The sequence below is a fragment of the Sesamum indicum genome, linkage group LG12 (assembly GCF_026168435.1).
Source record: "Sesamum indicum cultivar Baizhima isolate 11 linkage group LG12, ASM2616843v1, whole genome shotgun sequence".
NCBI classification, from domain to species: domain Eukaryota; kingdom Viridiplantae; phylum Streptophyta; class Magnoliopsida; order Lamiales; family Pedaliaceae; genus Sesamum; species Sesamum indicum.
In genome coordinates, this window is record NC_142668.1 from 12295113 (window position 1) to 12307778 (window position 12666).

Sequence of the window (12666 nt, forward strand, 5' to 3'; positions counted from 1 at the left end):
TTAGTGTGTGTTTTTTAATTTCATTGTTTCCATGATTGTCCTGGTACGAAACTGCATACCTTGCCTAAAATCTTACACACACACACACACACACACATATATATATATAGAGAGAGAGAGAGACCGACTGATCATAGTTTGAAGTCCTGATTGAAGGAAGTGGTGATCAGGCATGGGTTTGGGATTCTTTACATCTCAGAAAACCCTAATTAAAATATGTAGCTAGTAACTGTATGTACCTAGAGCTCTCTCTCTCTCACTCTCTCTCTCTTTTAAGAAAAATAATATTTTCGTTTTATTTATTTTTTTGTGGAGACAATAATCATAAATTAAGTTCACATGTCATGTGCATAAGCATGTCACCTCGAGCTATATATATGTTTAATAGTCAATAATTAACATATTTTACAAAGGGTAAAAATATTTTACCATTCCAGGTGTGCCCGTTCTTAATTATATTTTACCATCTGAATTTCTTCTTCCTTCTTCTTCTTTTTAACTTATCATCTCAATTTTGTGAAATTTGTAAATTACTATATATATAATCAATTTTTTATTGGTTTTTTTGTCGAAAAAATATTACATATAGTGCACATATTCCATGCAGATATGATAGTTGTAGCATATATATATACATTATAAAATTGATTACTTTCTCCATTGAATTCAATACATCCACGAAATTTTGAAAAATAAATTACATTTTTACCCAAACTTTAAATATTAAGTCTTGATTCGATTCGATTCGATTCGATTATTTAAGAATTTCATGAAAAAGGCAGATAAGACTTTAATGTTTATCGTGAGGAGAATAATGTTTACTGATCAAAGAAGAGGAATCTCTCAACTTTAATTACTTCTTGTCTGATAAAGTAGTTATAATTTCTGGAAAATTGGATTATAATTTTTTTCTTCTTAAACCCAAAAAAAAGGATGAACACAAATAGAGTTGAAAGATAGGGGGAAATAGCAGATACTTTTCCCACATGAAATGCAGTTAAATATAAAATAGACAGGAATTAAATTAAAAGAAAGGGAAATTCAACTAATAATATGAGCTGTTATAATACATCTTCTCAAGGAAAGTATAACCTTCCCAAAATTGAGCTATTCTACATTATTCACATGCCATCATTTTTCTCTGCCATATTCAAAATGAAGCTGGACATAGTAAAATAGCTTTTGATTAATTCATCTCTGAATAGCATTCTATATATGAAATTAGGAATAGAAAAAATTAAAAGAAAAAATCAGAATTAGCCCTATTTATCTTAATTTGTCCTAATTAATGCCAGCTTTCGTGTCCATCATCTTCAAGATTTCCTTGGCTTAATGTCTGAAAATGAATTAAGTTACAGATGTATATTCCGGTTGTGGGTGTCCTTTTCCAGCCACTACAAAAACAGACCAGATTTGCGACCAAAAAAATAATAATAAGCGTCAATTTTAGTGAATATTCTCACTGATTTTATATATTTATTACAAGAGAATTTTTATTTTATAGTAATTAATATTTTACAAAGTTTTTACTATTAAGAATTAATTAGTGATGAATAATAAGTGTCGTCATTATATTGTATTATCACAATACATGCACTACTATAATTATCTACCAGGAAGACTTTGTACATAATTTTTATTATTAATAATTATCTAATGACAATATCGATCAAAATTATTGTCATTTAATATATGTGTTTAATGATAATTTTTAAATCGTCAGGTGATACTTTGTCACTGATATTGTATTTTTTTGCAGCGAGCAAAAAGCTGGGCTACTTCGAAAATGGCTTCTTTTTTCCTTTTTTCATGACTAATTTTATTTGGATCTTGAAATTCAGTGAGAAAATATTAATGAAAGAATATTATACTTTAAATTATATGATTTCGTATTTTTAGTCCTTTTTCTTTTTTTAAATCTTTTATTTTTTTGGAGGTCCCTTCATCCAAACATGTCATTAGGGACCATCTCGTCTATCATCAAAAGAAATCGTTATCTATAACGTGAAAAAAATTACTATTGCTAATTGCATTCTCATTTGAGGAAAAAGTACAAAACAACTTTAATATGATATTTCAATTTCACAAGTGCCAAATATGGAAAATAGATCATGCCTCTCATAGACACTAAATATATAATAATATTAAATTTTTTAAAATTGTTAAATATTGAGTCGTAGTAACTTTGATTTCATATCATAATACAATTTTCAGAATTTATGAGTGCGAAAAAAAAAATCTAAGTAGTTATTTCAAAAGTAAACGGCCCCAAGAGTTTGAGTTTCTCTCGTACGAGAGTCCTACTTTACTCGACTTGTAGATCGATTTGAGGCGGGTACTGTGAAAGGAACCGGCGAGAGTTTTGGTGCCTTTCCTCCAAGTACAAAGCCTGAGTGACGGAGAGCTTTGGGTGGTTGCTGGACGATTCCTCGTACGAGACAGAAACTTAATATATCCCTTACATCAAATGTACATAAAATGACAGGAGAAATTATTATTTTAAAAAGGGTCCACGAAATTTCTGAGTTCTTGAGGACAATTGATGGAACAAACAAAGGGGACTTGGTATGAAACAGACATATACTAATGATGGGGTGGCTAGGATAAGGCTGTGGGGGCTATGATTCAATAATTGTCAAGAATTTGGACACTTCATAAATGAACTTAACATCATCCTCAAATTGTAGTTGGGCTCCTCCTCCTACTACTCCTACAAATGCATGTGATATGACAACCTGAATCAGCATTCATAATCATTAACAACTTGGCAAATCATAATTAATTCGAATTACTAGTAAGTGCACAATTAAGTCTCATGATCATGGTTTGATTTATATAGTGTTTGAGAGTTTATGAGATATTATAAGATTCGTTTTACTTTTTTATGAATATATGATGGAGTTTATGAGATTTAAATAGAATGTTGGGAGTTTCTAAACTGTATTAGAAAAAGTTAAGAGCTTTTGACTTATTTAAATTATAATAAGCTGCTTCAATCTTAGTCATTAATTATGACTTTATATTACTAATATTTTGTAAGTGATATAATCTTATTTATTTCAATACTTTAAACTTTCATTTTTAAAATAAAATCTAATATTTTATAAATTCAAAAAAAATTCTTCCCAATTGGGAGTAGTGTAGGCTCTTGCAACCTAAAACCAAACATGTTAACAATTCAAAACCCAAATGAGTAAACAAGTAATCGTAAGGGATAAAGTGAAAAATGCGTAGTAAAATAGATGAGAAGGCCATTTATATTGGATCCCATGACGAAACGCCTGCATGTGGGCTTATTGCTCCTTTCCTCCCCTTTTTAGGGGAATTTTGTCAGACATTATCTCAATATAGGCAACCATATAAGATGAGAAATAAAAGTAAAAAACGGTGATGGCCCAGTCCAGCAAAAAGGTGCATTAAGAGAATAAAACTAGCCCATAAATGAAAATAAATATTTGTGATTACTTGTTAGGTTTATTTATTCAAATTTTAAACCCAGTGGGTCAATACTCCTCATTATCATTTCCCACCACAAACAAGTAATTAAGTATACAATCAAGCCTAGTAATCACTAATCAGGCGAAGTCGATGTCAGTGCAAAATATAAAATAAATTAATATTTATATATCTGATTATAATAATAATAAAAACAATTATTACTCAAAATCAGGGTGTTTTTTAAAAGTATTAAGTTTCTAACTGATAATTGTAATGATGAATAGATAGAAAAAGAAGGAATTAAAAGGGGCGTTTTAGTAAAACTATATTAAAACACGTCAAAAGTTCCTTGGTGTTTTATTAATAATAACCTGAATTTTTAAGAGCAAGAATGAAAAATTAGGAGAGTTAGTTTTATTAGTGTTAATTTACAGAAAAAATAGAAAGTCAAAAAATCAGAGACATAACGAGTAGTATGAATGTTGTTGGAATTGGTCTAAACCTCCACCACTATATATATTTCGTACGGACCATCATTTAGCCGTACATCCAAAATTCTAACAGCATTCACTGACGGTTCCACTTTGGACAGCCACAGAATTCAAACTGGAAATAAGAAAATGAATGATTCCCACAACCTGTTGTAATTAGTCAGCAGGGATACTACACCTCACTTAAAGTATAGGATACGATGGATGGATGTTCGTGATATGAGTATGCAATTGATATACAATATGTGTCAGCATCGTTAGCCTGGAGATGAAAGGTTTGGAAAGATACATAATCTTATTTCCACATACAATATGATACATGATCATATGAAAAGTTTGAAACAGACACATAACTTTATTTCAACATACGACACTGACACATGATCAACACCCAGAGAAAAGGGGACGAACGAATGCATGACTTTATTTCCACAGACGACGCCAGATAACACTACAAAAAGTCTGTCCAAGACCTACATAGTTAAAAAATTATCTACTGGTTTAGGAAATCTCATTTTTTGTATAATAACTTAGGCCATGTTCACTTTTGGTCCCAATGAAATCTCAAATTAAGGACAATATCTTATATTTTGTTTCACTTTTAGTCCCACCATTAAATAATTGATGAAAATCACAAAAAGTGAGACTCATGTGGCCGCTAAGTGCGCATTTTGAAGGAAAAAATAGAAATGTGCCTATTATAGGAAAATATTATTTTTGATCCCATAACTTAGTTCTTGTTTACTTTTAGTCCTAATGATTACGGAATTCTCACTTTAAGGACAATAACTTATGATTTTTCTTACTTTTCATCATGTCGTTAAATATTTAGTGGAAACGGTCATGCGATACTCACTTGGTCATTAAGTTGGGGTGTGTTGGAGGAATTATGGCATGTGAACAGTACATGATTTGTTTTTGGAGGGATTATAACTACAACTTTTGGCAAGAGAATGAAATAACAAAATTAAGACTGAGACTGTTCGGGTCCTTCCAAATTCCTGAGAAATAAACTTTTCAGACTAAAAATATAGCTTCAATAAGTGATTCAACTGCTGCAAAACCAAATATCATATGTTACTGCAGTAAAAAACCGTGTATGAGAACCTCGTAGATGAGTTCGAGTTCGAAAAAAAGATTTTACGGCCGTTACAATATCACAAGTCCAACAGAATGGAAGAAGTGTTGTCTGTGATGAGGAAAAAAAAATAAAATTTCTCTCCAAAACGAACACTTAATGACCACATGAGTTTCACGTAATTATTTTCGTCAGTCAATTAATGGTTACATGAGTACCAAAAATGAGATTCTCAGTATCGTTCTTCACTCTGATCTCAATACTAGAAGATCCCTCCATTGTTGTTAGTACTCTTTAAAGTGAGAATCACATCTGGTAGAATTCTCACTTTTCTCATGCACATTTTTTTTTTTTTTACCACAGTAACATGTGATACTTGATTTTGTAACAATTGAATTATTTGTTGAAGTTATATTTTTAGTCTGAGAAGCTCAATTTTTGCAAATATGGAAGGACCCAAAATGATATCAACCCTAATTCAGTCATAATTTTTTAAAATCAATAATAATTTAAACAAATTTGGACAATTGAGTCATGTTCCTCTCAACTCAAATTCTTTACCACCCTATTTGTCCTACAATAGTAGTTTTTTCCAAAGACGAAATGGTAATTCAACTTTTCTCTTTGACAAACTAGTTCTTCCTTATTTCCAACTGTATTAAATTAGGTAGCATTAGTTAGACCCAGATATCTTGTCATGTCAGGATAAGTATAACCAGTGTTTAAAATTCAACCCAAACCGTTTGGTCGGATCGCTCGAATCGCTGATCGGGCAACAAAGTGGGTCGGATGAAAGGCAAAACTCGATGAGGAGTAAAAATTGTCTTTTTTTAAGAGAACCGTTCGATCCTGCGGTCCAACTGTCGACCCGCTTGAACTGGACTTACGTCAATCGAACCGGTCAGGTTGTAGAAGGGTATCATAAAAATCCCTAATTGTTTTTTTTTTAAAGATGTTGCATGGTTAAGAAGCAATTGTGTGACTTCAAAATTTTATGTGCAATTTGAATTAGACAATGTTGATAGGGTTATCTTTTTATGATTTGAATAATTAGAATAATTTGTGTAAAGTCATTGGTGTTGGACATTTATTTGATATTTTGGAACTTGTATTTTGGGTTTGGCTTGATATTTATTATTTGAAATTTTTGTATTTTTATGCTACATTTGTTGTATTAGACTGTTACGTCTCTATTTTATGTTATTTAATTATAGGCATATATTATCGAAAATATTAATTGTAAAAAGAAAAATATTTAAAAAACAAATTTTTTAAGTATATTTATATTATTTAATATTTAAAGATAATATTTATATATTTTATAATTATTTATGACATATATATAATGTTACCTTCATTTAAAATTGAAGCAATGACCCGTAATTCACTGAATTTTTCAATTTGATTATGAATCCGAATTTTAAAACACTGAGTACAGCTAATTGCCCTTCAAATTCAACTTTTATATTTTAGTATTCAATAATTAATTAACGAGTTTATAGTTTGCAATATTTAATAAGTCGAAATACTCTATTGAATGATCTTCTATTATATGTTGACCATTACATCCTTAAATAAATATTACCAACTAATTTGAATGAGTGCAGCGGAACAGAATTAAACAAAATCATAAATCTTATAGTAATAATTAAAATAACACGACATCCAGACTTTGAAGACAATTAACAATATTTAGGCTATAACGCATTACACATGGCTAATAAATGCACTGGTTCCGAAAGTCAGTAGACCCACCACGCAAAATAATAAATATAAACATGATGATTGCTGCCTAATAATTTTGACAGTCGATATAGTCTAGCTAGATACCTTTCAACGCTACCACTCAATAAATATATTCACCACTTGAAACAATATCAAAATAATACCTATATATTATTATATTCGAGGTTATGGGTTGTAGCTTCACCAAAGATTATTAAAAAAGTTATTATTAATTGTAATTTGTATTTGTAATAAATAATTATTATTAATTATAGATAAATAAAAATCGATGCAAAAATTTAGCTTATATAACATGAAAATTATTTTTAACATGAGTTTTAATCATGGAAAATATTTTAGTCGTACTCGAAAAAACATCACGGTCACCACGTTATTTATTATGATTATTTATTTTTAACCATAACAATTAGCCATGATTAATTTTTTTAATACGTGTAGGAATTTTTCTCATTATATGTGATTTTACTGTAAATTTATTTTGTTATTTTTAGTTATATAATGTATTGGTTAAGTTATTAAAATATTAATCTAATTAATCATGTAGTTAAAATAAATTGTACCCTCCGCTCATAAAATTATTTGAGAAATACTTATTCATTACTATATGTTAATTAATTCAATTATCTTTATTGTTCTCTTATTTAAATTTAATGAGAGAAAATATTTTTACGTCACAAAATAGTTACCTAGCTATTAAAAATGTAATTAATCATATATATATTTAATTAACATGTCGGTATCTTTTTTCGATATGGTTTTTAAATAATTGATTCTAATTTAATTTTTAATATACTTTATCTTTTTCAATGAGAAAAAATTAACCAAAAATCGATTTTTAAAAAAAATAAAATAAAATTTACATCTGTGAAGAATAAGAAAAATCGAGTGTTGTTGACATGGTCAACCAAAGCGTGTTTAACCCTGACATTAGGAAGACTCAAATTGTGAACACGCCTTTTCTGAATTTAGAAAGATAATCACTCATCACATCGATGCTTACTATATATAAAATCCAGCCCAAAAATTCTGCGCAACACACACACACCACTCCGCTCCACATCCAAATACAGCAAATCTCTCTGCTATTTCTGCGCTCGTGAATTCCTTATACTCCATCATATGGAACATACCGCGAAGAGGCTTCCGCCGCCGGCGAGGCCCCCCGCCTCCGCCGTCAGAAGCGTATCCGACAAGAATTTCAATATCCGGAAGAGATATCCCGCGTCTTATAGATCTCATAATTGCGCCTACAGAGTTTCGACAGTTCCTGGTTCCCGATACCGATTCGAAATGGCCGTACCTGAAAATAGGTTGCGGCGAAGGCAGGCGAGCAAGGAGATCGTCAGGAGAGCGTTGGCGCCGCCGTGTCAGAGGCCGAGCTGGAGGTGGCGGAATTTCAGGCCGACGCCGAGCCGGTTCTCCATTATCTCTACGGCTTAAGAAATTTTCAAACTTTTTTGCCCTCGTAGAAACGGAAAGCTCTTATGAACTTTCCGAAAACAGAATTTTGTGACTAGTGAATTGATGTATAAGCAGAGGCTGTATATGTTTTGAATTACTTTTCTTTTACTAAATAAATTATATCTCGTGACTTGATCGGCTCTTCTTCTCTTTGATTAAGATGAAAATCTCTGTCGCTGATAGGGATTTATCTGTTGAATTTTCGTCATTTCATAACTGAAATCAGTTTCTGAAAATTCATAGGCTTCGAGAGTTTGTCAGTTAGATGTTAATTTCAATTCTCTGAGCCTGTCTCTTCATCAAGTCTTCAATCCCCCAAGTTAAAGATTTGCTAATTAGGAACAATATCTGGAAAATCAAATTTCAATCTCATCTGTATTTCGATCAGACAACAAGCAAAATATAATTTATCAAGGTACAATAATGTGTTTTCAAAATGTGTAAAATAACCTATGTAAAATATAAAACAGAAAATATGATTTTAGAAATATAGCAAAACACTCTTTCGGATCGTGAGGTGTATCACAAGCACCTTTCATGTAGCTTGGGCTTAATTTTTAACAATAAATCAATTTTATATCTTAATTTATGAACCGTTAATTAAATCTTGCTTGATATACATCGAATAGTTGAAATTTATAGAAAACAAATCAACGGTTAGATTTCATTAAACTTGAATCAAGGTCTAAATTTAATGCACAATTCAGTGGTCCGGATTTCATCTAATTTAAATTATTGGTCCAAATTTAATATATAAATTTTTATCATATTTTATTTATTAAATATGAATAAAATAATTAAATATATTAAAAAAATTAAAAATATTGTCTTCAAGAGGGGGTGTTCAGCTATATTTTTTAAATCACAGTAGAGTTATTTGCTGTTTTATTTTTTATATAAAAGTATTTTACATATTTTTAAAAATACATGGAACTAAATTGCATTTTTACCCTATTTATGATCATACACAGCTGAATTGAGTTTAGACAAATGCAATTGGAACAAAATTTTAATGGAAAAACACAGAATTCCAGCTCCTTGCCACCTACTATCTGTGTGGTAGGAGACTATATCTTAATGGAAAACTTAATGACGAGTCTTTACTTTGCAATCTTTTTCAAAAGGAAGATATTTGGAAGCATTTGTGGGTCTTCCCGTACATTTGTTTTTCAAATATTGTTGCGTGTCTTGGGGCGTTCTTTCCAACATTGTTAGACAGTGAGGAGGTTAATTTCCCAACCATCGTTTAGATTTACGGTATCGATTATAATATGAACAGGTGTTGTGTCACTTTAATAATGATGTATGAAAATATTATCGATGGTATGAAACCAATATATTATAAAATACTCAAAGGTTTCTAAAAGGGAAAATAGTAAAATTATAAATATATACAATTATAACAAATTAATATTTAATACTACAAATAAAAAAAATTATAATTTAAAGTATGGTTAAATTAATCATAAAAATGTTTAAGAAATTAATACATAAAACTAAAATATAAACACACGAAAAACAATCAAGATTGTCTAGACTACATTTATTCCTGGAATAAGTGAGAATTAAATAAAAGTTGTCTAGCATTATAAGTTGCATAATGATAGAAATATAAGTAGTTTAAAATTGTTAGTAAATCCATACAATTCCTGCATGCAGTTATATGTGTTGAAGCCTGATGCCATCTCCCACTTTCAAATCAAATCAATGCACTTTCTTTATCTCATCTGTCTCTGCTGGGGATGATGCTGACATAATTATACATTTGATAAATACAACATGAGTTTCTGTTGGCGACTTGCATATATCTTCTCTTTTCCCAATCTTAATTATACTTTAAAACCAAAAGCTTTAACGGCGATGATGAATTTCCAGAGCTTGTACACAAAGACAGTTATGCAACAACTGATTTTGTCCGTGATTAGATGTCCAACGTACTGCCCATATATATCTACCCCTATCACAACTTTTTACCCTTGTAATTTTGCATCAACATATGAAAAGCCCTGCAGCTCCAGACTTCTTCAGAGCGAAATCATGGTTTGCTGTCGGACTAATACAGTGAATATATATATATATAATACATGATGTTCCTCTTTCTTCGACAAAGCAATGGTAATGCTGTCCCTAACCCCAACCCTAAGAATGTGGGCACAAAAGATAAAAGCAGCTTTATCACACATGTGAGTAAAGCATATATATGTGAATCCCACACTCTGTAGTGTCGTTTTCTTCACTTGCTATATTACTATTCATAAACTCCCTTTTAATTTCTGTTTGGCAATCATAACTCTCAGCCCTCTATCCTATGTAGCATTTTGAAGATCAACCATGGGAAGTTTTCCAAATTAAATTTTATCATACTTGAACTAATTATATAATAAATATAATATATTTGTTCTGTAATTTATGTATAATTTAAAAAAATAATCAATTATACAATAAATATGTCATATATAGTAAATAATTAACCTGATTTGGATAAAAAAATTCAATTCAAAATATATATTTACAATTCCCAGACATGACCATATCTGATATGATCTACATTAGTATTTGATGTTTTACACGTAAAGAGGTATCTGGTTCCACTTGGTATCCCCAGACCTATTTAAGTTTTTTCTACCTCATACAAAACCGAAAATTGGAAAAACTAACAAAATACGTAGTGCTGACGTCGCTTGGTTCTTTGTTTAGGGTCAACCGAGGTGGTTGAATCTCCAATCTAGTCTCACTTCAGCGGACCCCATGAAGTGCTGACGTGGCTTCCTAAAGGATACGATGTGGCTGCTTACCATGAACGCCGTCACGCTCTCCGACACCCTGATCTCCTCCATCTTCAGCTCATTCAACCTCTGCACGTACTCCGGCACGTGCACGTTGTCCCACACCACCGCAAACCCGCCGGGCTTCAGCACCCTCACCACCTCCCCCAACACCCTCATCCGCTCAGCCGCCGCCGCCGCCGACTTCGGCCCGAACTCCTTCCCCACCGTGTGCAGGAATGCAGCCGAAACCACCACGTCGAAGTAGCTGTCGCCGAAGGGCAGTGTTCTTGGGTCGCCTGACCTGCACGTGACGTATTCCTGGACGCCCTCGAGACCAGCGGTTCTGAGGGTGCGAGTGGGGTTGAGGGCCCTGTTTTCTGCCTGTGTTCGGGTCGGGTTTAGCCCAACAACCCGACCGGAGGATCCGGACTTCTTCAGCTGCAGGGCGACGGTGTTGAGCAGGATACCGCGGCCGCAGCCGAGGTCGAGGGCCTGCTTGACGGAAGACCAGTCAGGGACTGAGGAGACAATGCGCTGAGCCATCTCCCAGTGGAGCGACACGGCGGAGTACAAGAAGTTGCTTGCGGCGAAGAAGAGGCAGACGGCGGAGAGGGCCGTGACCGAGCCCGTGAAGCCGGCGGCGAAACGGGCGGAGGCTGGGCCTGGGAGGAAGTGCTGCAAGAAGTAGCAAGTGGGCTCGAAGTAGAGGAGCAAAAGCACTGACAGAACGGAAAAGCCTATGGCATGGATGAGGAGAAACAGTGGGGTCTGCCAATCATCCACTCCGTAGATAGCATAGATCTGCGTCCAATCTCTGCTCGTTTTCCCCATTATCTTGTAATTTTCTTACTTGGGATTCCAATTCTGCACGATGTTTGTGAAATCTAAGGAAGATACATGGGATTAGTGGGAAAGGAGGAATAGAGTAATCAAACTTACAGGTGAAGAGCAGAGCTGAGCTGAAGAAGAAGCTTAAGCGGCTGACTTTGTCACTGTTGGCAAGACAAGGAAATGGCAGCTGATGATTTTCTTGGAGCTTTCGGTCTGTGAGTGTTGTCAAATTAGTGCAACCAAGTTCAAATTCTGAACAAGCTAGCTAGTTTCTTGATAGCTTAGAGAGATGAAAATAGTTGCCGTGAAAGAGCAAAAAAGTTGAGAGCTTTCACTAGCCAACAAGAAATGAAGCTGCTGCAAACTTAATATCAGATCCGAGAAATACAGGAGAATGATTTGGTGATCCCAACAAGGCAAGATTGATGAACACCAGAGGAAAAGTACAGTTTCTTATCAGTAGTTTCAAGAAAGAAGGGGAGAGAGAGAGAGAGAGAGAGAGAGTTAAGGACACTGATCAGTGGGCTGTAAGGTCAAGTTGAATGAATACACACACGTACAAAACGGGCAGCTTTTCCGATAAAAAATCAATCAATAATTCAGAAAAAGATGAGAGGTGTGGGAGTACAAATGCTTGCAATCATGAAAACCTCTGCAAATATGCAGACGGATTGATTCTTATACTGTTGCATGAAGATACATGTATATATATCGATGGTGAAAGAATTGAAGAAACTGATCTGAGGGTGCTGAATCTTTAAAACGTTATCACGCGTTTTGTGATTTGTCGGGTTATGGGAATGTGCGCGAGCGCGAGTGGAGAGTTTGTTGGGGCGATTGGATTTTCCAGGGA

General features: G+C 33.2%; 1 protein-coding gene across 1 annotated transcript; it reads right to left on the reverse strand.

Moving 5' to 3' along the window:
- Positions 1 to 10690: 10690 nt before the first annotated feature.
- Positions 10691 to 12666, reverse strand: LOC105174754 (uncharacterized). Its single transcript, XM_088875979.1, has 2 exons — positions 11922 to 12666; positions 10691 to 11846 (listed from the first exon to the last, which is right to left on the reverse strand). The coding sequence occupies exon 2, from the start codon at positions 11811 to 11813 to the stop codon at positions 10914 to 10916; it is 900 nt and encodes a 299-aa protein (XP_088732105.1). The 5' UTR covers positions 11814 to 11846; positions 11922 to 12666; the 3' UTR covers positions 10691 to 10913.

Excerpts from the sequence above, each read along its gene's own strand:
- LOC105174754 (XM_088875979.1), bottom strand. The coding sequence starts at position 11,813 with ATGGGGAAAACGAGCAGAGATTGGACGCAGATCTATGCTATCTACGGA.